Genomic DNA, 21,960 nt, shown 5'->3' with positions numbered 1-21,960 from the left:
TAAATTAACACTTCATTCCTCTGCTTAACCAGCAACAGCAGATAAATATGATTTATCTCGCCAGGAGATATGTTGGTTTGAAAAGCAGAAAATAGTCTGCCCAACAAACTTTATTCACGTTACTATCTCAAGTTTCCATCTGCAAAGTTTGGTCTAAGTCATTGAGTGATAGCGAGTCATGTTTCTAAATAAAGTTCAGTAACTTTGATAGATCTGATTACTCGTTAACAAACGAAGGAGTTACAGTGCTGTGCAAGTCTTTTTATGTTTACAGGAAAACAGGAAAAAGATGCACTGATTTATTGAGACGTGCAAACATAAATGGAAATACGGCACGTAATTTCCCTCATAAAAACTGGCTGAAAGATATGTTCACACTTCATTAAAACTGTACTAGTTCATGTTCATTTCTCACCGTTTGATGACTTCCTCTGAGTCTTCCACAGTGTTATGGAGTGCTATGAAGTACTGAAACATGGGCCTAGTGCCTGTCTGAACAGATACATCTCTGCATCGATTCTTTTATTACGAACCGTCAACATACTCAAAATTAAACTGTCTTTAGTGCACAGTCCACTTTATCTAATCATTCTTGTTCATCTTGAGAGCATATTTGACATCAGAGGGCCAGTGATAAACCTTTCTGTGTAATGATTAACGTCACATAAACATGAGGTAACTTCAACAACAGGTGCAGCAAGAAATGCAAATTCAAAACATCTAACAACAACGCCTAAAGGACACTAAGAAAACAGAGCAGCAGACAGTCATATTTAGTGTCAGAACAGGACACAGTTGAAGACAGAGTCAGTGAACACTTAGGTGCATCAAGGCCATAACAAAAATTGAATTTACAGTTGCATTCCTCTGGCTTTCTGCTATACAAAGTCCTTTATTACATCCTTCATATCAACTGGCAGAGGTCACGCTTCTTTCACTTCTATAATACTCTTTTTAAGATCCACTTTTGTTTTATTATGCCACTTTTTTTTGTCAGTTTCTATCATGGTGTCCACTCTGGGAGTGTTGTTGCGCAGTTCTACACGTGTCTATCAATGTCCAAATGCAGTTGAATTAGTTCCTTCCATAGTATATAATCTCTGACTGGACCAGAGGCAGCATATGTTCACTGTTGACAAGATTATTTTTTTATGAAGCAAGAAAAAGCTGCGCTCATTTCATATTTATCAGTTAAAAACTGATGTAAACCCACTCATTTTAATACTTTAAAGCACAACACTGAAAGCATAAAAGGCAAAAATGGAGTTTGTACAGTTCTAAGGAGCTTGAAAGTGAATATTTGTTCTGAGCACCTTTATTCTTCAACACAGCCTGAACCCTCTTAGACAAGCTTTCTGTCATTTCTTTAAGAATGGCTTCTTGACAGCCACCCTTCAATGGAGACTATGTCTGATGAGGCTTGGGCCAACAGTAGATGGATCAGCTGAAGGTCCAGATGCATCTCTCAGATCTTTGCTTGAAAGTTTCTCCTCTTTCTTAAGGACATCACTTTCAGATCCTGTTCATCTGTTGTAGATAGTTTTTTTTAGGCCTGACACTTCTTCTTTTGTCCTCCACTTGTCCAGTTTCCTCAAATGTTTTAAGGACCCACTGCACACCATGCTGAGATATGCCAAGTTTTCAGCTAATAGCTCTTTGGGGAATCACCTTGTTAGAGCAAAAATACTATTTTGTGTCTGTCAAACTGTGTTATCGCTGGTATTTTTCATAGATGCAACTAAAGAAATGGGAACAAAGTAACAAAGTGCCTAAAGATACAATTTAAAACTGGTTCTTTGCTAAGTTGTCTGTTATGTGTAGACACAACACTGGTTCATACCTTCAGGAGCCTTTTTTATGCCTTTGATTAAGAAAATACTTTGAAACTAAATTTTCTTGGAGGAAGTGGATGAATTTTGAGTTAATGTAAGAGTTACAAATCATCAGAAGCTCACAAACAGTTGTGTGGATCTAAGATTTGCTAATTTACAAGTTTGTGTTGTGTCGCATTTTGAATCTTCTTTGAACTTCTTTTTCATCCATGTATTGACTTGCAAACCTTCCAGAAGCCCTGAGCTCTTACACAGTGACATTTATCAAAGATTAACTTTGTTTTTGTTTCTTATTAGACCGCAACAATGACCCATCAGCACCTAAAATTCAGCGCAGCTTGACTTCATATTCGGACTCTCAGCAGTTTTCACACTGCTGGGCTGTGGTGTAAAATCAACGTTTAACTCCTGTTTTTATTTTAAATTCGTGTTAAGATAAGAAAAGAAGTATTTTAAATTCTCTTCAAAACTCGATGCCACTCCTGCTCAGATTGATCCAAATCATTAACCACAGAGCAGAGTTATACATAAGTTATGTTTGTCGGTGTAGAATCTTCCAGGTTAAGGGGATCCTAAGAGCTAGAATAGGAGCAACTGGACTTCTATTCATTGGTTCTTGAAGATGTTTCACCTCAGAACTCAAGAAGCCTTTCGGATGAGAGGCGAAACATCTTGAAGAACAAAGAAACAAACGGCCAATTGTCCTTTTTCTAGCTCTTAGGATCAGCAGAAATGATGTAAAGACCCTCTTTTGTAAATTTATAAGCAGCTGTAATGTTTTTTTTGTCTCAAGTTGAAGTGGCAACGCTCCTCTCCAGGCAGTCATAAGGAAAATAAATCATGTGAATATGTAAAGTCTAAACGTGTGATTCAGACCACGACTCTAGCTTAAAAGTTTGCCATTGGGTCGTTTGTTGAGATCACCCATCCCAAGCTGTTACCACTGATTTAACTCTGACAAAAAGGGCCTGATGATCGTTATAGCTTGAAGTGTGGGCTGAGCACTTCCTCCCTGACTAAACCGCTAACTGGACTGTAATCATGTATGTTTGTCATTTGGTGGAGAATCTGCGTTTCGTGCCTTCCTGTGTTCTCCTGCTGTTTGTCTTGATTTACGTTGTCACTGATGTGCCCAGCAGATATCAGGCATCAATCAGCTTATCTGTAATTCTGATATCATCATCATCTGTTTCCCGGACACACGCATCACATCTTGTTTGCAGTGTATGTTTGACAATAATCGATTTTATTTTCCTCCCACGGGCAGCTGCCTCGGAGTATTTGAATAGCAAATCCTGCAGCGCAGCGTTGAGTTTCTCCTGGTCAGAGGTGTCGGGGATGCTGAAAGCATCACAAGAACTTGTTGTTTACAGTGAAGACTTCAGCCTCACAGCTCCGTCTGTGACTTAGTTTGGTAGCCATTTATTGCAAAAGGCAATTGGTCCTCTTGAAGTTTCATAGCTGAAAGGCAGCGAGAAAGAGGACGTTTCTTCTTAATTTTTAACAAATTTACCCAAATATACCATTTAATTTGCTGCTGAAAATTCTGGGCAAGACTACTTTCTCACATTCACCCATTCACCCACACTCATACAGCATGTCTTAGTCTATGCATAACGTGCTTCCTACTCATGGATGGATGCATCTGTAGGTAACGTTCAGTGTCTTGCCCAAGGATGCTTTGACATGTGGCCCAGGGAAGCCGGAGTCAAACCACCGGCCTTCTGATTGGTGGGCGGGCTGAGCTACAGCCGCCCCTAATGTACCTGCCATGACTTTGTCCCAAACATTATCCCACATAGCAAAATTATTCTGGCACAGTTCTGGCCCACATGATGCACTTACATCTGGCCCAGATACCGCAAAGCATGATGGTCCTTTACTGGCCCAGATCCAGTTCGCCAGCTGCGGGCCAGCTGCGTGCACACTGTTTTGACCTGAGTGCCACCATTGCCAGATCAGGCCCACATCTGGCATGCCACACATAACTTTGAGACTGTTAATCTGACAAAATGAATAAAAAAAAGAACGTTTTTTTTTGTTAATCAATAAGCAGAATGGTGCAGCAGGACGTGGTTGGGTTCACTTAGTCTCGACTTCACTTCCTGCCATGTGATCATCGCTCATGAGCACATTGTGATGTAAAAAGTGAGCTGATTTAACGTGCAGCCCTGCAAAACACGACGAGCAGTTTGTCTGCTGTAAGTTTCAGCTTTATCATCAGATACGCTGAGTGTGTTTCACCTGTAACCTGAACAAAACACCCGGAGCTGAATCCTGTCAGTGAAAGCTGCAGGTATCCAAATACACGTTGGTACAAATGGTTCACTTTGAGTCTCTTTTTACAGAGCTGTTGAAGAAGAAGAAGAAGACGAAGGAGCTTTAAAACCAGACTAATGACCTTAACATTTAAAACTAAATTCATAGGAAGAAAATCAGCCTGCAGAGACTTGAAAGTGTCTGGAGTCTCATGTCTCTTGTCCCGCTTCTTGCTTTGTGGTGAATGAAAACGTGCACCTGAAACTTTGCCACCGTTGCAGTGTCTGAAGCTCGAACGCAGAAAGGACAGGAACTTCCTCTGGTTTCTCATGTGGCTTTGTTCTCTGGCTCTTTGAGTTCTCATGGTCTTACAAAGGGTACACTTTGCCTGGAGGATGCCACTGAAATACCTCACCTTTCTGTTTAAAACTTGTTTTCTCCTAACTTGTCTTGCAGCGGCTTCGACGTTCACCTGGTTCCCCTTAAAAGTGTAGACTTGGATGAACCAGTTTTGTGCCAGTTTAAAGCGGGCCAGCGGGTTGGTTCTCGCTGCAGTTATGTGTCACACAAAGTGGGTCACATGCATAACCTTGCGTCTGTCCTCTTTTTAGTCATAACCAGTGGTTTGAGCTGGGTTTTGTGAGGAGGGCTATAGGTGTATACAGATAGAAATAGAGAGCATTTCCTCTGTAGAAAGTAGTTTAACTGCATGGATAAGATTCTCAATCAAAATCCTGTTCAGTTTTATTTATATAAAAAATGTCATCTCAAGGCACTTCAAAGGTACAGTCCAATTAAAAGCAATCAAATGAATTGAAATACAAATTAGTCCACTTCATCCAGAGCCAGTGTGCACGAGGCGACAGTGGGAAGAAAAAACTCACTTTTAAGAGGATGAAACTGCCCTCTGCCTATAGCAGCATAATTATGGGATGTTTCAGGGTCAACAGAGCCACCCCTAACTATAAGCTTTATCAAAAAGGACAGTTTTGAGGCTAATCTTAAAGTTAGAGAGGGTGTCCGCTTCCTGAACCCAAACTGGCAGCTGGTTCCACAGAGAGGGGCCTGATAACTGAAGGCTCTGCCTCCCATTCTACTTTAGGAGACTAATTAATGTCTTCAGTGAAGTTTATTTTCTCCTATTCTTACTTTTGTTTCACATTCTGGATATTTTCTGTTTGCTGTACACGTTTGAACGGAAAGCAAAGATTCAACTTTCATGGGACATGAGAAGGATTTTGACTTTTCTGGCTCATTGTTAAATCTATTCGAGGAGCTGGATCAACACTTTAGACCTTTCTGAAATCCCCAAGATGTTTTCTTTCTGCACTAAATGAAAGAATATACATTTTAAGGCCAGTGGAGACACGCACATCATTTATATTTCTGTGTGTGGAGTAGTTTTTGGAGCGGCATACTGGGCATACTAGTAGAAAAAGCTGTGAAACATTTATACTTTTGTGTCTTTGTTATCAAATTTTGGACCAGGACTCGAAAACGCTGCTGTCTGATTGTGTTTCACAGCTAATAGCTCACAACTGCAGCGCTCTGGGACGATGCCGGTGAGAACATGGATGATGATGTTGCTGCAGAATTCACTGTGTGTCTGTTAAAAACCAAACAAAACTGACAAATAAACCAAAGAACAGAAAAAAAACCCCAGAAAGGTTTGGTGCAGCAGGTGTTGCAGGACTCCTCCTTGGTTCTTTGGCTAACTAACTTTATTCTTCAACACAGCCTGAACACTCTTAGACAAGCTTTCTGTCATTTCTTTAAGTAGTCACTAACTTTCTTTTAGATAATTAAGAATAATGTGGTTTTGAAATTGATGAACTGTTCTCATCACGTCTTCTCTTGGCGTTACTAATAATCCTGTACAAATGGAAAATCTGTGAGGAAGAGAAGATGTGAAGGAAGACTCGGTGCAGTAACCTCGGCTCAAAAATTAAGCCTGATCAGTCCAGACTGATGCTTTTTTCACTCCTACCAGGCGGTAAATTAGAGGGATAACTGTGTAGTTAACCAGCTTTGTTTCTGGTGCAAAGCTTTCGTGGATATTCCTCCATCTCCTTGACGCTCTTGGCTCTTGATTAAAGCTTAAGATACATCAGCGTTTTTCCTTCTCTTCATTGAGTGCGCGTTTGATGAAACTCAGCGGGCGAGCAGCTTTGTCCCCTCTTACCTGTTCGCCTGATGCTGATTTGATTTAAACTATCAGGAGGCCACTTCATGTGTGTTGTTCTCCAACAGACCGTCATCACACCCGCTGGGTCGTGGAGTGGCGGCGTGTCATCCTGCCTGGTTTAAACCGACATTTTCCTTCTTTTGCAGGAGGCGGCGGGAACAGAAAAGGAAAAAGCAAGAAATGGAAGCAGATGCTGCGGTTCCCACACGTCAGCCTGTGTGAGGAGCTGCGACAGACCACAGGTAAGACATCCTCCTCACAGGCTTTTATCTCAGGAGGATCTTTATGTGCTGGTTGTGTCAAAGGCCTTTGAGACTGATGATCTTAACATCCCTTCAGTGTTTCAGGTGTTTTGTTTAACAAGACTTCATTAGTGTGTGATACTTTGTCATATTTCTGGATTTTGAAGTTGGAGAAACAAAAGAAAATAGTTGCTCAAAGTTCTTGAGCCAGCACTTGTTTCTTTATATAATTGCCAGGAAAACAAGAAACAGTTGCAGTGATTTATTAAAACACGGTCAAACATAAATAGAAAATACAGTAGATAAGACATCCCTTTCAGATACTGTTCATCTGCTGTAGATATTTTTTTAGGCCTGACTCTTCTTCTTTTGTCCTCCACTTGTCCAGTTTCATGAAATGTTTTAAGGACACACTGCACACCATGCTGAGATATGCCAAGTTTTCAGCTGTCAAACTGTTATTTTTGGGAGTTTTCATAGATGCAGCAAAAATAAATGGGTACAAATGTTCTTGTGACAGGCTTCTAGTAACAAAGTGCCTACAGATACAATTTAAAAGTGGTTCTTTGCTAAGTTGTCTGTTATATGTAGACACAACACTGGTTCATCCCTTGAGTTAGGAGCCTTTTTTCTGCTTGAATGATTTTCAGGTCAGAGTTAAGTGGCTTAACAAAAAGAAAAAAAAGCACATTCCTCGTTCAGGTATAAGGACTGGACTGAAAATGAGTGAAAAAGAAGAAAATGTCCAAAGAAAAACTTTGAAAGACATTCAGAAAGCCTGGAGAACTATTGCTCAAGACCACTTTAAAGATTACAGTGAAGTCTGGCTGCTTGGAAGGAAAATGTGAAGAAATGAGGGCTGGATCAGTCTTTTTTTTGGCTGAATTTGGTATGAAATGATTTAACATCAATAATGTTTCTTGAGTCAGAATCCTGAAAAGACCTCCTGACATTAAGAGTGTAAAAAACTCTAAATGACATACAAAATGGTATATTTTGTGCTTGTTTTTTCTTTTTGTTTTTCCTTAAAAAACAGATTTCGTTGACCTGTGGCAGATAATTCTTAGAGATTAAATCGATTTCCGGTTTTGAATCTCTCCAAAGTGTCCAAGTGTTGCTCAGTTCAATCTCACTGACTGAACCTGACAGTTTAAAGCTTGAGTTAAGCTGTTCTGGAGGTTCTGCATGTGAGAACGTGTGTGAACAGAGCGATCGCTGTTGCTTCAAACTATTCTGTGTTTGTCTCTTTATATTTCACTCATTTGATGATATAATAGAGACACTCAAGTATAAGTATTGTTGATAATAATTGGAACCGGATAACCGAACTGGACTTTATCTTTGAAGTGCCACGAGATGACATTTATGTTGATTTGGTGCTTTATGAATGAAACTGAATTGAATTGAGTAGATGTGAAATAGGGTTTTCAAGCCTTTAGAGTCTCTAAATCACATATAATTGCATGACAGTAGCTCAAGAAATAAGACATTTCAAAATGTGATTTGTTTAAAATTTTCTACCTGAATTAAATATATTTTTCAAAGGAAATATGCTCCGTACAAATTTATTGTTATCTTCCACTTTAGGAAGGTGGGAAACCGTTTTGAATTTGAATTACTCCTATAATCCTATAATCCTATAATTGGTTTCAGGGTAACTGTTATCTGAGGCCTTAGAAAAGCACAGAGCATTTTGGTTTACTGAAAACAAATCTGAAGCTTTTCAAAAGAACGCTGAATGTATCCCCAAAGTTAAGTAGTAATCCTGCAAATCTGAAGTATTTTCCAGTGATATGTGCTCCGAAGTGCACATTTTAGCACAACGGTCTCATTAACTCGTGTCTGAAAACAGCTCCAGTGATGATCTTAACAAAGTTTAAGCTTCTCAAAGGGAACAAACTGCACATTGCAGTACACAGTGCTGCGCTTTCATAAATTATCATGGACATGAACCTTTAAGAAAGCAACTCTGAGCAAAAAAGTCACATATTAATTATGACGTTTTCTCCTTCAAGAATTGTAACTTTAACCACATGCACCATAGATTAAAGAAAGTAACGTTGCAACTTCAGGGGTTTTTGCACTGGTTCCTGTGACACATTGCGTGACGTAACTGTTGGATGTAAATGTCTCGGAGGGAAACTTTTCCAGGTGGATACGTCCGAATAGATATATTTGATGAAACACCGAATGTTTTCGATTAACGGCTGAAATGAATTTGGAAATGGTGAAAGATTCGTCACATTTTGGACTGGAGGACGTCGGTTTTTCTTTTACGTAGGACAAGCTGTCCTGTCTGAGGCCTGTGAAGCAGGATGAGTGTCTTTTCGAGTTCACTTCAGGTTCAACTCTGAATTTTTAGTGTCAGTAAGCTGCTTTGCTTCTTTCCGGTGTCACCATGGAGAGCTATGCTGGAAAAGATTGAAAATGTTTCCAAATACGCATCATCGGTATCACAAAGATATTTAGACTTGAAACAGAACAACCACAGGTGTATTATTAATGATAATAACTTAATTTATATATCCCTTTTAATAAATAGGGTTCATAAAGTGTTTTGACAGAACAGGGAGAGGAAACTGTGTGCCAAGCAGTTACAAGTGCAAAATAAGACAAACAAACAACAAGTTAAAGATGTTCATAACAGTCCAAACGGATTAGTGGATAAATAAAGGAAAAGGTCACATGAATGCCAGTCAATAAAAATGGGTTTTAAGAAGTGATTCATGAGAAGTCACTGACTCTGTGAGCCTTAGTTCCTCGGCAGGTCGTTCCAAAGTCGGTGAGTCACCTCTAGATTTGAGCCTCGATTTTAAAGCTGCCAGGGAGGCCTTGACTGAGCATCTTGGGCTTAGTGTAAGATTAACGAGGCTGTATTCCTCTGAGAGAAAGTTCTGCTTTTGTCAACCGGCATGCACAGGTGCAGAATGCAGCCCCCTGTGTACCTGATGTCAGAACCACCTATTGAGGCACGTCGCTGTTCGACAACAAAGCCCAACCCGCAGCTGAGAGGGTGTGGAGATAACAAGTGACCAACCAGTTCCCTTTGAATAAAAACAAGCAAAACAAAGACGTCACTGCATGGAGAGAGTGAAAGAAGTTTGACTTTCGTTCTGATAATTCAGCAGAAGCGAATGCTTATAAAACCTAAAACAGAGACGGATTCCTCTGAACTTTGTTCTTGTTGACCTTTAAAGATTTGGAATTGATATCAGAGCCAAGATTTATGAGAAATTAATTCATATCATGAAGGTGGTTTATTGTCAATTCTGTTTTTTACCGATTAATCATGTGATCATTGTATATGCGGTACAGGCAATAATGAGCAGGTTTCATTTTCGAGGTGAGATCTCCAGTCTGAGGGGGAATAAGACCTTTATTTGTGAAGTTACAGCCTGTTCAAAGCTAAGCGCACATAATGTTCATCTTTACATTAACGTTAATGATTCTCGTTCATTAAAATCCCGACTGAACTCCAAAGGAGAACAAGGCTTCTCTGAAATAAAACGTTAACTAAGGTACCTGAGGGAATCCAGGTAAAGGGACAATAAGAACTGAAATACTGGAAACAAAAACACGAAAAATACAAACTCAAAAGAGGCATTGAGATGAAAACAAACTGGGATATAAAGACATAACCCTAAGCTGAGGGATACAAGCTCCAACAACATAAACCAGAATCTAACTCAGGAATAAGAGCTGAAACAGAAAAAGGCCCCGAGCTCGACACTTCAAGGTAACATCACAAACGCAAACAACATCTGCATTCAAAAGACAAAAAACAAAATAATCCAAACTGTACAATATTGAAGGAGAACACGTGAATTTAATTTTAAAATGACCTCTTTAAGTAGCAGCAGCTGACTCTTCTCCTGTGGAGGGGAAACCCTGACAGGAACTCCGAGCTGAGAGTGAATTACAGCTCAGGATAGCTGTGCGTCTGCATTGCTGCTCATTTAAAGCTCAGTTTCCCTCACCTGAGGGTTGTTCTACCAGCTGGAGAAGGCAGTTTTGTCTTTTGCATTGCAGATGCAGGTACAGTGGCCAAATCACTGAGCAGAAATATGTACTGTATTTATCCCAAACAGCGGCAGACCTCATGTTGTTTCATAAAAGAAGGAGCGCCCTTCTTGTTTCACCCTCTGTGCTGATGATTAAATTACTTTCCCATGATGGATAAGCTATTTAAAACCCCAAATCAGGACAGTATGGAAATGTTTGACTCGTTTAATTGAAGAAAGTATGAACCCAAGACATTTCATGCTTTATTTAATTTGTTAACATACATCCGTTTCTACATTTCAGGCCTGCAACAGTGTCGAAAAATGAGTTGGGATGGTTGATATTTTGGGCAAATAATGCAGTACAATGAAGAATGAATAATGATGTTATTTCGAACAGATGAGTCTTTGGGGAGCAGAGATGGGCAGAGGATATCCAGTTTGTCCACAAACGTGTGAAAAAAATCCTTGAAGTGTTTAAAAATAATGTTCCTTGGAAGGGATTTGCATATTTCTCCCTCTGTAGTGCAGATTTTCATGAAAGCCTTTGAGCAATCTTGAGGAATTTCAGTGTGTGAAGGACAGGGGAGCAAGCCTAAGCTGGACATGGGTGCATCAAGAGCCGTCATTCATCAATAGCTGATAGAACCACATGGACAAGGGATTACTGTGGGAAACCTTTGTCAACAATACAGAGTTCCATTCACAAATGCCACTTTAAACTTTACCGTGCAGAAAAGACGCCTTATGTTCACCTCATCCAGAGGCTGCATCCACTTCTCTGGGCTCGGAGGCATCTGGGATGGACCATCAAATGGTGGAAATGTCTATCAGTCCAATCAGTACAGTACTAGAAGAAATGGACGCCGTGAGCTCTGAACCAGAGAGCAAAAGGAGCATCCAGACCGTTGTCAGCAACCAGTCCAAAAGCCAGGCTCTGTGGTGGTATGGTGATGTATCAGAGATCTTCTGTGATGGCAGCATATTAACATATGAAGTCGATGAGACAAAACGTGAAATATACAGAGAGATTCGTACCTCAAAATAAATGTTAAGAGGCACTGCATTTTAGTGTCTAATCAGCATTTTTCATACTCTCCTGCGGCTTTTTGTACAACAGCTGCTTTAAAACCACCAGTTGATAACCCTCCGACAGTAAAAAGGAACTGAGAGGTTGATACTAATCTTTCCACGCCAACAGTTTGGTTATACTTTGTGAAATCATAAAACTGATTCAGAGTGCATGTTGGTATTTTTTCAGCCACAGACAAAGAACATAAATACAAAGACGTGGGAACTTCATTGGAAAGAATGGATAGAATGTGGTTTTTACATTTCTTCTGCCGAGCTTCTCTACTTATCAAGCCGAGCAAATCACTGATCCCGCTCAGAAAAGGGTTGCGTGGCAATGCCGAATGCAAGAACTCTTCTTGCTCAAGTCGTAACCCAAAGGAAACTGTGGCCACACAGAAGGAGGAAGCAGGCTGGCGTTTCTGCTCTTTCAACCAGCCGTAAAGTTACTTTCGTTTTTACAGGCGACCGTTTGCAGGCCGAGTTTACGATCTCAGACAGAAGACAAGTTGCTGTATCTGAATCATGACGCTGCCGCAGATGGTTCCTTAGTCGTAGGGAACTGACCTATAGGAAGCCACGTTACCTAAGATCATGTGCCACTGAAGAACGCAGGACTTCCCCCTCTCAGAGCATTATACTACGAATCCACAAGATGGTTTAATATAGTCAAAAAGGTTTAGCCGACTCTAAAAAGGAAGAAAAACAAGTGGATTTCTGCATTTTTAAATCAAGTTCACACAATCTAAATTATTTATTTACGACTCCTCGTTCAGCAATTTCACAGAATAAGTTGACAAGACTACAAATGCTCAGTTTTTAAAAAATTCAAAATCAGGTGCAAATTGTGATTGAATTCAAAGGAAATCTACTAAATAAAAAGCTTGGCCAGTGGCACGGAGGCTCCAGGCAGGTCTGTTAAATTATTGGAGGAAGAGGATGCAATGAGCTGATGAAACAGTATGTGGAAATCATGAGGGGACAGTGGTATTTCTGTGTTGCCATAATTCTGTGTTTTTTATGCTCAAGGGGTTATTTAGGGTCAGCACCTAGAGGCAGGATGTAAGACGGGAGAAATCCAACAACTAAAAAGCTTTAAGTACAGGAGAAAGCATGCTGCTGACAGACAAAAGGCAAAAACATTCTCTCAAACAATGAGTTATGGTCTTAGAATGATCGTACTTAGAACTTTTATTTATTTAAATAGCTTAGAATTAGAATAAATATGCCAAAACAGCAACACATAATCAGTTAAAACATATAGAATAATCTTGACTATTGTATGGTTTGTAAAAAGATTAAATTACTGAACTTGTACACATAAAACCGGGTTACTTTGCTTTATTGGTCTTTTTGGATAACTTTATTCGTATGTTTTTTATGAAAACTCTTCACTCTGAAGTGTAATTCAGTCCAGAAGACTGAGGCCAATAAATGCAAACACACAAAAAATGAAACAGACTAGGAACAAGATAGCTTGAAAGAAGATAACATTTTAAATGTGTTCCGGTGGCGTTTAGTATTTCAGCCGCCACAACATAAACATGATATTTTGCGGAAACAGTAGTTTAATCAGCAATAGAAACTAAATAACTGTGGACAGGAAGTCAATAAGATTGCCTGAGACTGGAGAAAGAATAAAAAATGTTCAGAAACAGTAAATAATTGAAGCTTTACAGTGTTTGTTAGTGGGAAACTGGTGAAGGCGATATTATAAAGCTATATAAGTGGCTTAGGGAGCTGCCTTAAGCTCAAAGTCATACTGTGATGAAGGCGGCTCTCTTAATCTGCGATATCACCACGATAACTGAGTCTGAACTCATAACCTGGCCCAGAGCAATTTATCTTCAGAGTTTCAGATGAAATCGACTGAAAAAACCAACAGACTGATTCTTGTCTTGATGATGTCAGAGATGCCAAAATCAGACTGAAACAGCAAGTAGCCGATCTAAGGAAACCAACCGACTGCGTGTAAACTTCTCTTTAAAGCAATCTCATGTCCTGAGCGTGCACGAGGTGACGTGGAAAGATAAATACTCCCTTTTAATCGAAAGAAACCTCCAGCAGAACTAAACCAGTAGGGGTGGCCATCTGCCTCAACCGGCTTGGGGTTGAGAGTACAGGAAATAGGGGACAACAAGCACCGTAACACCAGGCCAGAGATACCTTTTAAGGAAAGTTTTAAGCCTAATCTTAAAATTAGAGAGGGTGTCTGCTTCCTGAACCCAAACTGGCAGCTGGTTCCACAAAGAGGGGCCTGATAACTGAAGGCTCTGCCTCCCATTCTACGTTTAGAAACTCTGGGAACCACAAGTAAAACTGCAGTCTGAGAGCAAAGTGCTCTGTTGGGAAAATATCTTACAATGAGCTCTTTTAGATATGATGGAGCTTAGTCATTAAGAGCTTGAGATGTGCGGAGAAGAATTTTAAATTCTATTCTGAATTTGACAGGAAGCCAATGAAGAGAAGCTAAAATTTGAGAAACATGATCTCTCCTGCTAGTCTTTTGGGTTATTAACAGTAATTTGTGTGGAAAATGGCTGTTTCACGTGAACGTGCTCAGAACCCGGAGAAGAGAGTGCGACTTTTCAAAGAAAGACCACATGGCTGTTATTTCTGTGGAGATTTAGGTTTTGTTCAAACAAAGAGCACCTGGCTGTGTTGAACAGCCCTCTGGTGTGATCTGAGGTGAGGTGTTGAGGATTGCATTGGGTTAGGGTAAAGGTCCCTGAGACTGACTTGAATTTAATTATTTTTTTTTTAGAAAATAAGTCACAGGCATCAAGAGCAGTTGTCACTTATGGGATGTGGTCCTCAGTTTTCTGGAGGTTTTTGGTGCGAAGACAAAGAGCTGATTGAGTTTGCTCTGAGAAGGCAGTTGTTCTCGGCTCCCGGGGCTTTTTTTAAAAAAAGTTATTAGCATCTTTAGGTTCATTTATTTTTCAAGTTCACATTTATTTTAACAGCTCTGGTGATAACCTTGTGAACTGCGCACAGAAACTCGCTTGTTGCTCAGTGTTTATTTTTGTCAGTTATTTCCTTCCCACTGTTTTCCTCTGTGTGTTAAAATAGATTTATTGCCCTCATATTTTGGCCACAATTTACATTTTGATGATAACAACATATCAGATGGAACTTATGTGAAATAACAAAAAAATGCTGGAAGAATCAGTTCATCCTGCAGCTCTTTGTTTTTACCTCTGGCTGCTAATTTACTGCTTTGTTTCCTTTTTTGGGGGGCAGCTTCTTTACAGGAAAAGCTGAAAAGATTCCTTTCTCAGCAGCAAACGGGCAGAGTTACAGGGACGAGCTGCTGGACGATTTATTAATTATTTATATGTACATAGGTAGATATCCTGGTCAACTTGGGCATCAAGTTAACCAGAGTGACCTCTAGCTTTTTAAAAAGCAGCTAAAATGCTGTCGAAATGGGATACAGCGCAGAACAAGCAAGCTAATCGTTTTTTATTCAAAAAGACATGATAGGTTGACCTCAGTCTTGCATTCAGGTTTTAATTTGAACTCTCTGGCGAGTAAATTCCAGTCTGATGTTGGTCTTTTCTGCAGTACGTCCCATCCGCCGTGGTGTGTGTCGATTGTAGCTAAGGCTAAGCTAAATTTTTACATGTCGCATAAGTGTGTTGTTATCGTGCGACGTTGTACCGTAAAGCAAAATGGTGCTCCAGTGCATAGCGCTATGCTCGTTTTAAGGTTAACACACTTCTCCGGTGTTTCTTCAGCAAAAACACCTGGGTAAACCGATAAAATTTAGGTTCTCCTACAGGCCAGATGTTTGCAACTCTGAGCAGCTCCTTTAAGATAAATTTTCAGTCGCCGTAGAGACACACCGCCTGTCACTAGAGTCCATTTTGGGACAAGGATGTAAACTTCTTGTAACCTAATGAGCACCGAAACAAAGTTATGTCCCCATTTTCACAAATAGTCTTATCAGGACAAGAAGCCTGGGGAACAGAAGTTTACTTTGTTGGATCAATTTGTTCATTCTATGAGTGTGACGACACTTAGAGACTTTGACGCAGAGCTTCCTTCCCTCCTGAAAGCTGACATGCAAATACTGTATGCTCATATTTAAATGAGTTCTCAGAGAGACGTTCTTTAGAATGACGGATGTCCAAAATGCAAATGTGCAAATTATAGAGGGAAGAAGTAATAATTCACATGTGAAAATCTTGTGTGAAAAAACTTTTCACACGTGAAAAGTTTGACTGCTGACAGTTCTCCTGAATGTAACAAGAAAGAGGAGATGAGTGGGAGGTAGGCCTGCTTAAAGACACTCAGGAAACTGTCGACTTCCTTGTTGGTTAGAAACAGGTTGTTCTCCTTTCTTCCTTTCATCTCCTAACAAGTATTACATTACATATTAATGTGTAACAGGCTTCAATTAACACACAACATTTCACACAACGGCGTCCTGTTCCTGTGAAGTTGCAGGTTTTCTTCCTTTGTGAGGACACAGTCACCTGAGTTCCAACATGGAGGCAGGATCTAACAATTAAACTGGTTGGAAACATTTATCACATGCAGATCGAATGAAGCGATAAAGTGGTTTAGTCAGGTCAGCTTGAGATACGTAACAATAAAAAGATTTTCCCTAAGCCTGAGCTTTGTGGCCGCAACTTAATGAAGATATGAGAAATTAAATAAAAACTTCATTACTGTGCGGTTTCTTGGTCGAAGGGTGAAGTTGATGCCTGTGCAGTGTGACAGCACAGCACTTCTGCTGTGTTTTCTGTGCACATCCTGCTCACTGAGCCTCAGACACGTGCAGGAAACACACAGCACATGTGATTGTCTTCTGCACAGAGGCCAAATGAGAGCATCACGATCACTGCGAGGTGCTGACTCCTCCTCCTTTTTGATCCTCATGACAAAGCATTAGAGAGAAATTTGTCACAAGATGTTTGTCAAATTAACGGTGACAGATTTAGCTCCTTAGATGGAGCAGTGGGACTCGCACTTTGTTGCTCAGGCTCAGTGAATGAGTTGCTTCAAGAACTCCTCTCTCAATAGAGGAAATTTCTCAAAGTTCTGTCTTCCTTTTGAGCTGCTGAGTAAGTGCACATTCAGACGGTGGTGAACTTTCGACGTCAGTAACTTCTTAAAAAAAAAACAGTTTAAGTGCTTCAGATGGGAACTGTGGAGCTTATGCAGAATATTTAGGTTGGCTTGAGACACATTTTACGTATACAAGCAGAACAAATTTGAATCCTAACTGTATTATCTGGATGCGTTAGTCCCACTTTGACAAATTCACTTTGGTAAGCTTTCAGTCCAACAAACATGTTTACATGTATTTTAAAAGTCCTGTTTTAGTCAGGCTAATAGTAACTCAAATTCTTTTCTTATATCATGTAAACGTACTGCGAAGGCCTCTGAACGCTGATGTTTAACTGACTATGAAAACGTGACTATTTGCACCGATCACACCCCCTGAATCTTGTTGGTGAATTGAAATCTTCCTTTGCCTCCATCACAAGGCTCCTAAGTTTGTCTGTATGTTGCCTTGATGTCTGTGATTACTAAATTATGAGAAAAACAGCTACCGCAGGGCTGGAGCATGAAGAAAATGTTGCATTGTGCACTTTAATTGGCTATATTTTGTATGTGACAAACAACAAGTGTTGTTATCAACTGAAATGCACCATTAAGCATTCCAAACCCTGTAAAAAGTTAGTGACATATCCCAAGGCTTTGACGCCAACATTTATCATTAATTTGAACAAATATGTGTTTGTAAAAGCTTGAGATCACAAATTTGTTGAGATTTAATGCAGCAGTCTTATGATTTTTGCATTCAGTGGTTTTCTTCTTGCCCTTAATATAGAGTTTGTCTCCAGTTTTGAGTAAACATCAGAGGTTCTAGTTTGGTTTCTAAGATTGGCAAGGGAAACATCTTTGAGCCTATTAAGCTAAAAATTTGCCTAGCCTTCATTTAACTACTGGTCCAGTTGTCATTTAATCATATGAACATATAATTGCCTGAAATTGCAACATAAAAAATACTTACAGTTGGCCAAACTGTAAAACCCTGGACACTGTGGACAGAAGACACCGTGAAAAACTCTTTATCACAAGGCAACGATGAGATTTGAAAAACCTTGATTTTACTTTCTACCACTACTAAAAATGGAGTCATGAATTGCATCCTCATAGCAATAACTCAGTGATTCTGGTGGATTAGCCTGTTTCAGTCTATTTCAAAGCTGCCGAAGTGAAACACAAGATGGAAAGGGCTGAAAATTGGTGACGAGTTGGTGAAGAGTTTATTGCCATACTAGCATCTTGGCCTGGTTAGCAGCATGCTAACACATGGATTCAGTAGTTTGAATGATTAGTTGGTACTTATTGGATACTTTACAAACTACTAGAATAGGTGGAATTTGGCTCCAGTGATAACCAATGGCTGTGAAACTTCTTTCAGATACACACAGACTCAACTTACAACTTTTACCAGATGTAAGGTTAGGCAAAGGTATAAATATCCCCAATAGCAGCTCCATAAGACCATTTCTCATAATGTAAACCAATTGCGTGGCTAATTAGGACTTGAGTACACATGCTTGAAAATTGCTCATCCTCATGATTTTCATGGATGGATTTTCATTGCATAGCTGCTGTGGAGAAGACAGCCGGCATGACGATCCAGACATCATATTTTAGTCTTTTGTGAAAGATCTTGTCCTTGTGGCACAATCACAGAAAAGCCTCCTGCGCTCACTTTAGCAGTTTGTAGCCAACTGTGATGCGACCAGACTGTGAAGCCTCACCTCTTCATCTCATGCCACGGGTCTCTTAGATAAGGACGGCATCTTGTCTTCAGGTGAAAGAGTTAAAGTATCAGTCATTAGTGTTGCGAAAAGGGTCAGTGGGATGAATTGTAGGTTGGGTATTGTATACCATACTGTAGTGGTGAAGAAGGAGGGCCGAGATAAGGGTAGGGACTTGAGGGTCCCTTATGTGAGACCTTTGTAAATTAAAATACTTATCAACTGTTCGCTCTTTCCTGCATTGCTAAAGATATTCCATTTCATCTTTGTAAATGAAATTAGTTTCCACAATAAACCTCAAATTTGAAGCTCATCTCCAGGTAAGAAGTAGCGTTATATGACATAGAATGGTTATATGACAGCATCACAAACTGCTTACAGAACGGAGTCCACTACTTTATATCTGCTTGATTCTCTCTGACTGGACAGAGATGCCTGGGCTTTGATGTGATTTCAAACACCTGGCGTTACTCTCACTGTAGAGGCCTTCAGAGTCAAACTGTGGCCTGACAGAGACCTCTTTGTTAATGTACAGCATGTCCAGTACAGTACTGGAGATTCTTTTCATGTACGTTACACCTCCAGTGATCTATTGAAAAAGTCCACTGATCCACAACCAGATTCCCAGAATGGGGACTGTCATGTTTTGTGCATAAGGAGCTGGTCTGGGACCGACCAAGTAACTTTATGAACTGTCATGACACTCATTTTTTTGTCTTTTTGAGAGGAAAACAATTATTTTTGGAATTTCAATGGGCGTTGTAGTCTGTTAATTAGAAATGTTAATTGGAGTCACGTTCTTGTTGCCCTTTCAGATATTCAGCTCTTCAGGCTTTTTGTTTCACGTCCTTTGCTCTCTACAGACTTCGTCATTGTTCTTCAGATTGACCTGCTCCATTCACTTTGCGGCAGGACGGAAGAAAAACTTCGGAGAGAAAAGAGATAATTTGTGCAGACGAGAGGGGAACAAAGAGGGTGTAGCAGCACGAGATAACTAGAGCAGAAAATATCAAAAAATTGGCATCAGTAGCCACCAGTCACTGGGTCATTGACAGGAAGTGACTTAGCTGACCAATAAGACTCGTAAGTGAATAAATCAAAGGAACGATCAACCCAGGTTATGTTCATTCACCACCACAGAAGGGAAGGGTTGGACAAAAATTATGCTACAGGTTGATTTTTTTCCTCAGGGAAAAAATTTTTATGAATGAAAGTTGCTGGCAAACTGAAAAATAGTAAAGGTATCTCACAAAGGAGATTAGAAGATTATTAAAAATCCATCATTTGAACTATTGGTTTAACTTGTCAGTTGAATATATTATATCCAGGCGTTGATAAGGGGATGAAAAATACCATGTGACTAAGGTGAATAAACCCCAATTATAAAGGTTTTATTAGCTTTCATTTATGGATTTACTGCTGAACATATTACTCAGTTCTATGCAAGAGAATCGTAACATTTTCTACCAACAAGTTCTTGTGTTTGGTACGGTTTGTTAGCCTGTTTGGTGGCATGTTTACTGAAATGACCATGGACTGCACGAAGACCTTGTCAGACAAGGAGGAAATGGACCCAGAAATGGGGTCTCAGATTGCTCTCATTGTTAAACTACAACCATTTCTTATCCGGCGCCATTTATAAAAACAAAACCAATGCTGCATTTTGCACTTATTAAAGTTATCTCATGTTTGAACTGTTTGAACTTTAGTTTTTTTTTTTGCTGACAGGAAAAAAAAAAAGTAAACAGTGTCTCTAAACCAGATATAAAAAAAAACAAAAAACATTTTTGTGGGATGCCAGTTTGTTGAAAATCCCCCACTTTCCTTGCACTTTGACTTCCTGTAGAGAAAGAGCTGCAGCACAGGAAAACATAATCCATTTATAAACCATTATCAGTTACTGAGCTGCAGATCTGAGATAATCGACTTATTCATGAACTAATACAGAAAGTTTAACAAGCTGTGAATATGTGTGCTTGTGTAAAATAGCACAAAAAGAGAGAACAATGCAGTAAATGTCCAACACCGATTGTAAAAAGTCTGTCATAAACTGTAATAAATCATATATATTGGTGCAAACTGAGAATAAGAGAGTTTTCTAATAGTTATGATATTAATGAAGGGTCTGATGAACTATTTGCATTTTTTTAATACAAATGTCAACAATTTATTCGTAAAAGATCCTTTAAGAATCAGGAACAATTAGTTTTTCAGATTATGTGGTCAACAATAATGAATTAATCAGTCTGTTTATGCTTAAAATGCTTCAGAGAGGCACAGAAATACGTTCAAATGGAATACAAATTTGGGTGATTTAAAGAAGACTGTAAATGTGTATATAAGGGGCATTAAACGTGTATTCTGAATAGAAAACATCCACATAATAAACACAGTCGCTCAACTGAATCTCCAGAGTTGTCTCACAATTGATTCCCTCTGTTGTGACTTTTGATACAAATGACACACTCAAAGGGGTAAATAGTGCACACATGTGCTGTTTCAGTGGGCGGTTATGATTACGAACCATCAAATTTGCTCTGTATTGAATTAGAAAAAAAGATCCAGAGTCGAACAATGCGGCTGCTGATGTGACTGTAGCCTCAGTCTGCCCCAGATAACCCGCTGAGTCTGGAAGTAAATCGAAGTGGCTCGAGGATAGACATTAAAAACGTATCCTGTGACACACAGAAAGCAGTGATTTAAGGGACTCTGTTGGCGCTGGTGTCTATGAATGCAGCTGCAGAAAATGAACACAGAAAGAAGTCTTTGTGTGTTCTCTTTCTTGAAATGATTGCGATTGTCCCTTTGTGGATGATGTGTTTTGATTTGTGTTTTCGTTTTAGTTATGAAACAAATTTTCCTGTTATCTCGGTGTTAAGTTCCTATGATTTTTTTGATGGCGTCTTAGTCAGTGATTGCTTTCAGAGATTTGCAGATGTCCACTTGACAGTGAATTTTGATCAGCAGTTCTGCCTGTTCATGTTCAGTTGGTTTAGGTGGAAGTGGAAGATTCAGCCTGCCAAATTTGTTGGTCATCAAAGGTAAAGATTTTCTGACTCGAGTCACACCGTGCTGCATGCTTCACGAAAGGTTTGCCAGATCAGTTTCTTCCTCTCGCCAGAATTGCGATTGACATTTGTTTGCCAGTTAAAAGCGTCTCAAGTTGCTTTGAATCCCTCTGAGTCACAAATGCAAATCCTTGTTTTCCTTGGAGTGGTGTTTTCTCTTGAAGCACAGCTGAACTCAAAACAACCCTAGATATGCATCTAAATCCTTCCCTTGCGAGTATGTTCTAGGTTTTTGTCTAGATTACATATGACTGTTGTTTCAAAGCCATTGAAACTTGTCGATTGTCAAATATAAAGATGGTGAAATGCAATAATGATACCAAAATGAAGGGGGAAGATGCTAAGTGTGTCATGTGAGGTCCCATGGCGGCCTGAGTCTGCAGCAGCACAACTGAAGGGATATTTCAGGGTCACCTGAGCCACCCGAACTATAAGCTTTATCAATAAGGAAAGTTTTAAGCCGAATCTTAAAGGTAGAGAGGGCGTCTGTGTGTGTCATCGGTGTTCTTGAAGC

The 21,960-nt window shown here is 39.7% G+C and overlaps 1 protein-coding gene across 1 annotated transcript in view; it reads left to right on the top strand.

Annotated features, from left to right (window-relative positions):
• The window catches only part of grk6 (G protein-coupled receptor kinase 6), a 63,301-nt gene that overhangs the window by 7,987 nt on the left and 33,354 nt on the right, over nucleotides 1-21,960 (top strand). The window contains exon 2 of the mRNA XM_072374532.1: nucleotides 6,423-6,518. Coding sequence (XP_072230633.1) covers nucleotides 6,423-6,518 — 96 coding nt within the window. The remainder of the gene's footprint in view (nucleotides 1-6,422; nucleotides 6,519-21,960) is intronic.

The sequence above is a fragment of the Leuresthes tenuis genome, unplaced genomic scaffold (genome assembly GCF_036924035.1).
Source record: "Leuresthes tenuis unplaced genomic scaffold, fLeuTen1.0.hap1 SCAF_21, whole genome shotgun sequence".
NCBI classification, from domain to species: domain Eukaryota; kingdom Metazoa; phylum Chordata; class Actinopteri; order Atheriniformes; family Atherinopsidae; genus Leuresthes; species Leuresthes tenuis.
Note: the sequence above shows the minus strand (reverse complement) of the source record. Positions and strands in the feature narration are given on the sequence as shown.